Source organism: Hemibagrus wyckioides, linkage group LG20, assembly GCF_019097595.1.
Source record: "Hemibagrus wyckioides isolate EC202008001 linkage group LG20, SWU_Hwy_1.0, whole genome shotgun sequence".
Classification (NCBI taxonomy): Eukaryota; Metazoa; Chordata; class Actinopteri; order Siluriformes; family Bagridae; genus Hemibagrus; species Hemibagrus wyckioides.
In genome coordinates, this window is record NC_080729.1 from 654,417 (window position 1) to 661,916 (window position 7,500).

General features: G+C 44.4%; 1 protein-coding gene across 2 annotated transcripts in view; it reads left to right on the forward strand.

Moving 5' to 3' along the window:
- Nucleotides 1–7,500, forward strand: part of LOC131370951 (period circadian protein homolog 2-like) — a 26,141-nt gene that overhangs the window by 13,352 nt on the left and 5,289 nt on the right. Inside the window, exons 4-19 of one of the 2 annotated variants that reach the window (XM_058418579.1) lie at nucleotides 2,157–2,311; nucleotides 2,418–2,539; nucleotides 2,697–2,898; nucleotides 3,053–3,104; nucleotides 3,331–3,473; nucleotides 3,583–3,661; nucleotides 3,749–3,855; nucleotides 4,045–4,198; nucleotides 4,415–4,523; nucleotides 4,624–4,779; nucleotides 5,017–5,113; nucleotides 5,320–5,455; nucleotides 5,811–5,935; nucleotides 6,257–6,415; nucleotides 6,552–6,788; nucleotides 7,083–7,500. The exon at nucleotides 7,083–7,500 is cut by the window's right edge and continues 457 nt beyond it. In XM_058418579.1, coding sequence (XP_058274562.1) covers nucleotides 2,157–2,311; nucleotides 2,418–2,539; nucleotides 2,697–2,898; nucleotides 3,053–3,104; nucleotides 3,331–3,473; nucleotides 3,583–3,661; nucleotides 3,749–3,855; nucleotides 4,045–4,198; nucleotides 4,415–4,523; nucleotides 4,624–4,779; nucleotides 5,017–5,113; nucleotides 5,320–5,455; nucleotides 5,811–5,935; nucleotides 6,257–6,415; nucleotides 6,552–6,788; nucleotides 7,083–7,500 — 2,451 coding nt within the window. The remainder of the gene's footprint in view (nucleotides 1–2,156; nucleotides 2,312–2,417; nucleotides 2,540–2,696; nucleotides 2,899–3,052; nucleotides 3,105–3,330; nucleotides 3,474–3,582; nucleotides 3,662–3,748; nucleotides 3,856–4,044; nucleotides 4,199–4,414; nucleotides 4,524–4,623; nucleotides 4,780–5,016; nucleotides 5,114–5,319; nucleotides 5,456–5,810; nucleotides 5,936–6,256; nucleotides 6,416–6,551; nucleotides 6,789–7,082) is intronic. The other variant, XM_058418580.1, reaches the window with a different exon arrangement.

A 7,500-nucleotide genomic window follows, 5' to 3' on the forward strand; every position in this document is an offset into this window, starting at 1 on the left:
CACACTTACAGGTATACTCACACACACACACTTACAGGTATACTCACACACACACACTTACAGGTATACTCACACACACACACTTACAGGTATACTCACACACACACACTTACAGGTATACTCACACACACACACTTACAGGTATACTCACACACACACACTTACAGGTATACTCACACACACACACTTACAGGTATACTCACACACACACACACTTACAGGTATACTCACACACACACACTTACAGGTATACTCACACACACACACACTTACAGGTATACTCACACACACACACTTACAGGTATACTCACACACACACACACTTACAGGTATACTCACATACACACACACTTACAGGTATACTCACACACACACACTTACAGGTATACTCACACACACACACACTTACAGGTATACTCACATACACACACACTTACAGGTATACTCACACACACACACTTACAGGTATACTCACACACACACACTTACAGGTATACTCACACACACACACTTACAGGTATACTCACACACACACACACTTACAGGTATACTCACACACACACACTTACAGGTATACTCACACACACACACACTTACAGGTATACTCACACACACACACACTTACAGGTATACTCACACACACACACTTACAGGTATACTCACACACACACACACTTACAGGTATACTCACACACACACACACTTACAGGTATACTCACACACACACACACTTACAGGTATACTCACACACACACACACTTACAGGTATACTCACACACACACACACTTACAGGTATACTCACACACACACACACTTACAGGTATACTCACACACACACTTACAGGTATACTCACACACACACACTTACAGGTATACTCACACACACACACACTTACAGGTATACTCACACACACACACACTTACAGGTATACTCACACACACACACACTTACAGGTATACTCACACACACACACACTTACAGGTATACTCACACACACACACACTTACAGGTATACTCACACACACACACACTTACAGGTATACTCACACACACACACTTACAGGTATACTCACACACACACACTTACAGGTATACTCACACACACACACACTTACAGGTATACTCACACACACACACACTTACAGGTATACTCACACACACACACACTTACAGGTATACTCACACACACACACACTTACAGGTATACTCACACACACACACTTACAGGTATACTCACACACACACACTTACAGGTATACTCACACACACACACACTTACAGGTATACTCACACACACACTTACAGGTATACTCACACACACACACACTTACAGGTATACTCACACACACACACTTACAGGTATACTCACACACACACACTTACAGGTATACTCACACACACACACTTACAGGTATACTCACACACACACACACTTACAGGTATACTCACACACACACACACTTACAGGTATACTCACACACACACACTTACAGGTATACTCACACACACACACACTTACAGGTATACTCACACACACACACTTACAGGTATACTCACACACACACACACTTACAGGTATACTCACACACACACACTTACAGGTATACTCACACACACACACACTTACAGGTATACTCACACACACACACACTTACAGGTATACTCACACACACACACACTTACAGGTATACTCACACACACACACTTACAGGTATACTCACACACACACACACTTACAGGTATACTCACACACACACTTACAGGTATACTCACACACACACACACTTACAGGTATACTCACACACACACACTTACAGGTATACTCACACACACACACACTTACAGGTATACTCACACACACACTTACAGGTATACTCACACACACACACACTTACAGGGATACTCACACACACACACACTTACAGGTATACTCACACACACACACTTACAGGTATACTCACACACACACACTTACAGGTATACTCACATACACACACTTACAGGTATACTCACACACACACACTTACAGGTATACTCACACACACACACACTTACAGGTATACTCACACACACACACACTTACAGGATGGAGAGACATGGCGGAACCGATTAAAGTGTGTGTGTGTGTGTGTGTGTGTGTGTGTGCGCGAGCAGCAGTGAGCAGTCAGCAAAGGCCAAGACTCAGAAGGAGCTCTTTAAAACCCTGAAGAAATTGAAGCTCCACCTGCCTGCTGAGAAACGTAACAAGGGCCGAGCGAGCACGTTACACACACTCCGTTACGCCCTGCGCTGCGTCAAACAGGTCAAAGGTGGGTGGAAAGTGTGTGTCTGTGTGTGTGTGTGTAAGAATGCATGTTGTGACTTTGTGTCAGTGTGTGTGTGTGTGTGGGTTAATTCTTCTCTCCATCTCTGTAGCTAATGAGGAATATTATCAGATGTTGATGATAAACGACAGCCAGCCCCCTGGTCTGGACGTTTCCTCATACACTATCGACGAGCTCAACAGCATCACGTCTGAATACACACTCAAGAACACAGTAAGCACACACACACACACACACACACTAATCTCTATTTACAGCATATTGTTATCTTAGGGTCTGTGCTCTGATTCATAGCTGGAATATTAATTTGAGTACACAATCATTTCACACACCTATGATTTATACTGCCTGTGTGTGTGTGTGTGTGCAGGACATCTTTGCTGTAGCCGTGTCCCTGATCACGGGGAAGATCATATATATATCGGATCAGGCGGCAGCGATCCTGCACTGCAGCAAGGACGAGTTTAAGGACAGGAAGTTTGTGGAGTTTCTGACCCCGCAGGATGTGAGTGTGTTCTACAGCTTCACCACTCCGTACAGACTGCCCTCATGGAGCATGTGCACCGGGGCGGGTTAGTACACACACACACACACACACACACACATGCCTCTCTGTCACCCACTCACCCCCTACTCCCACAAACCCTGTTCTGAGTGTCCATTTCTGTCTTACTCTCTGTCCCCTCATTATAAACTCTCTCTCTCTCTGGGATGTTTTTCTTTCAGAGTCATCAGCTACAGATTTTGTTCAGGAGAAATCTTTCTTCTGCAGAATCAGGTGAGACCTTTGACATTTCTCTCCCTATTTTAACCTCTGCTTAATTGAAAGTTTAACGATCTCCCTCTGACATGTCCTGAGGCTTTCACAACTACTTCTGATCCCACAAACCTCTGACTAATCACATAATATAGTGACTCAATCTAACCCTGGCCTCAGTATCCAAGCATGGAAAAGGTTTAGAAAGAGCCTACTGGATTAAAGAGGTGTGTGTGTGTGTGTGTAGTGGTGGGAAGGAGAAGGAGGGAGATCTTCAGCATTACCCGTTCAGGATGACGCCGTATCTGATGAAGGTTCAGGACTCTGAACTGTCTGAGGAACATTTCTGCTGCCTCATACTGGCTGAGAGAGTACACTCAGGATACGAGGGTACAAACACACACACACACACACACAGATGTAACATTAATGTTTAAAATATTTATATATTTTATATATATTATTTGCTGGATTTTGCTATTGTGGTGTGTGTGTATAGCACCCAGAATCCCACCGGATAAAAGGATCTTCACTACGACACACACACCCAACTGTGTGTTCCAGGATGTTGATGAGAGGTGTGTTATGCTTTGTATAAGAGTGTGTGTATAGGAAATACATTGTGTTTGTGTGTGTGTGTATAACGTTGTGTGTGTGTGTTACAGGGCAGTGCCTCTGTTGGGGTATCTTCCACAGGACCTGATTGGGACCCCAATTCTTCTTCACCTTCATCCTGATGACAGACCACTGATGCTGGCTGTGCATCGCAAGAGTGAGAACACACACACACACACACACAACGTTATACACACACACACACACACACAACGTTATACACACACACACACACAACGTTATACACACACACACACACACAATGGAGAAAATAAAAATGCAGTACAAAATATACAAAACAGAACGATGACTGGGTATACCTGCGTGTGTGTGTGTGTGTGTGTAGTTCTGCAGTACATGGGTCAGCCGTTCGATCACTCCTCCGTCCGTTTCTGCACGCGGAATGGCGAGTATGTTACCATAGATACCAGCTGGTCTAGCTTCGTGAATCCCTGGAGTCGCAAAGTGTCATTCGTCATCGGACGCCACAAAGTGCGCATGTGAGTCTGACACAGACACACACACACACACACACTTCAATCATATGGAGTGAAAAAGATTTGAGTGTGAATTGCGGCACTGTTTTGGGAGTGTACTGACCGATCGTACAGAACTATACACAGTCTAATCTCCTCAAGATATTATCAGTATTGCTGTTAAAGATGGTCCATTGTTTAATAACTCACTGTGTGTGTGTATGTGTGTGTGTGTTACAGGGGCCCTGTGAACGAGGACGTGTTTTCAGCTCCTGCTTACACAGAGGGAAAAATCATGGACTCGGACATCCAGGAAATCTCGGAGCAGATCCATAAAATCCTGCTGCAGGTACACACACACATGTACACATACCACACACACACACATTAATGCCAGCCTTATAACAGTTTCTGATAAGATGTGTGTGTGTGTGTGTGTGTGTGTGTAGCCTGTACATTGCATGGGCTCCAGTGGTTATGGTAGTCACGGTAGCAACGGTTCCCATGACCACCTGACCACATCCAGTGAAAGCAACAGCAATGGAAGCACTGTAGCGTGTAACAGCAACAACTCTGGCCATGAGGAGAAGAACAAGAGCAAACCGGTGAGATAAAAAAACAAGCGCGCATACACACTCTCACACACACACTCTCACACACACTCTCACACACACACACAGCAAAATGTATTGATATTTAGCCTTACAGCAGCACAGGGTGGTAGCACTGTTTAAAATGTCATGACCATTCCCATGACAATAGACAGAAGATTGACATGCCTCAAAGTCATCCATGATATGTGCACCACATAGTGAGTAACTCTGTGTGTGTGTGTGTTTCAGAGGTCATTCCAGGAGATCTGTAAAGGTGTTCAGATGCTAAAGACACAGGATCAGCAGGCCTCCACTTCTAAAGCTGACCAGAAGAAAGGCACAGAAAGTGAGTGAGTGAGTGAGTGAGTGAGTGTGTGTGTGTGTGTGTGTGTGTGTGTGTGTGTGTGTGTGTGTATATATATATATATATATATATATATGAAACTTTATAGTGTGTGTGTGTGTGTGATAAAATGTGTGAATTGTAATAATGAAAATAAAATCTTCATATTGTGTGTGTGTGTGTGTGTGTGTGTGATTGTGGGTCTCTAGCAGGATCAAAGTGTCCAGGAGTGAAGCAGAAAGACTCTGCCCCAGTGGTAAGAGGTGGTACTGCAGCAGTGGAGGAGCTCAGGGACCAGACCTTATACTCATACCAGCAAATCAGCTGTCTGGACAGTGTGATTAGGTGTGTGTTTGTGTGTGTGTGTGTTTGTGTGTGTGTGTGTGTGTGTGTGCGTGTTTGTGTGTTTGTGTGTTTGTGTGTGTGTTTGTGTGTGTGTGTGCGTGTTTGTGTGTTTGTGTGTGTGTTTGTGTGTGTGTGTGTGTTTGTGTGTGTGTGTGTGTTTGTGTGTGTGTGTTTGTGTGTGTGTGTGTGTTTGTGTGTGTGTGTTTGTGTGTGTGTGTGTGTGCGTGTGTGTGTTTGGTGTTCCGACTGGAAATGCTTCATTTTCTCATTCAAAAAGTCTTACAAAATAACAAAAATCTCTGCTATTCATAATCACAAAACTAATTGTGTGTGTGTGTGTGTGTTGGTGATACAGATATTTGGAGAGCTGTAACACATCCACGACACCAAAGAGAAAGTACCAGTTCTCTTCTAACACCACCTCCTCCAACTCAGATGAGGAGAAGAAAGGATGTGACGGGGCGATGCCCAGCCTGCAAGGTACCCCTGTGTTCATTTAAATATTTAAATATTCAAACAGAAATGAACAAATATGATTCGCCGTACAGCTCTTTAACTCAGCACAGGCTCCTCCCACCTCTACTGGGGGTGAAATTAATGTTATATCTCGTTTTTTCACGTTTTTTTCACCCCGTTAGAAGTAATATTAACGTTGCTTTTTTAAATCAAATAAATCAAATGTCAAATATCTATCTATCTATCTATCTATCTGTCTGTCTGTCTGTCTGTCTGTTGTATTTACTTGTAAGGTTACACTGAATGTGTTTTTTTAATAAATATTTCTGTTTTTTTCCCCCAAAGGTCCTTTGAAGACCAATAAGAAGTCTGATGTAGTGGGCGGGGCTTTAGCTCCTTTGGCCCTGCCCACTAAAGCAGAGAGTGTTGTATCCATCACGTCTCAGTGTTCTTACAGCAGCACTATTGTCCATGTGGGGGACAAGAAACCACAACCAGAGTCAGGTACACACAAACACACACACACACACACACACACACACACACACAATGCTAATAAAGCTATTGAGTCAGATCACTGAAACATTTATGTCATTTAATTCTGACATGAACATTATTGCATGAATATTTTCCATTCCAGAGATCATTGAGGACGTTGCCGAGAGCCCCACCCCCCCTGCGCCAGTAAATGTTATGACTCCACCCACAGCTGAGCAGGGAGCCTATAGGAAACTGGGTCTGACTAAACAGGTGCTGGCGGCTCACACGCAGAAGGAGGAGCAGGCGTTCCTGAGTCGCTGCAGAGACCTGAGTCTCACCTCACTGCAGAAAACCTGTACAGACAGACTGGAGAGAGACGGGGAACCCGCTAACGATGGTGAAGACACGTCAGCATGCAACACATACACTGATGGACAGAGTGCTGAAAATAATCACATTACACACGAGTCTCATAACAAAGGATTTATATGATAAAAGATTCATGTTGCAGAGAATACTTATAGCAGATGAGTCATATAGCAAAGGAATCATATTTGAGTCACATTACAAAGGCAGGGAGAATCATTACAGACTGGTTATAGAACAAAGAGAGTCATCATCAAGTCACATAACCTTACAGGGTTCTCTCAGTTATAACATCTTTTTGTTATTGTTGTTGTCTGTCCCTCAGTTCCATCAGCGACTCGTCCAGCCAAACCCAGCACATCCGGAGCAGAACCGACCGCAAAAAAGAGCAGCAGAACCAGAAAGTCAAAGAAACCCCGGATAAGAAAACCCGAATCGTCGGACAGCGCCGTCTCTCAGCGCAGGCTCCTCCCACCTCTTCAGGGACTGAACCAGACGTCATGGTCACCATCAGAGGCGTCTCAGTCTGCTTTCTCGGTGCCGTACCCTGCCATGGTACCTGGTTACAGTTTTTACCCCACTACACTGCCACCTGCTGGTGACCGCAGGTCAGATGCCCCAAACACTGAGGCTCCGCCCACTGCTCCACAGTTCCCAGCCCCAATGGTCACACCGGTGATGGCATTTGTTTTACCCAGTTATATGTTCCCTCAGCTCAGCATGCCGGCACGCCCACCTTTCTA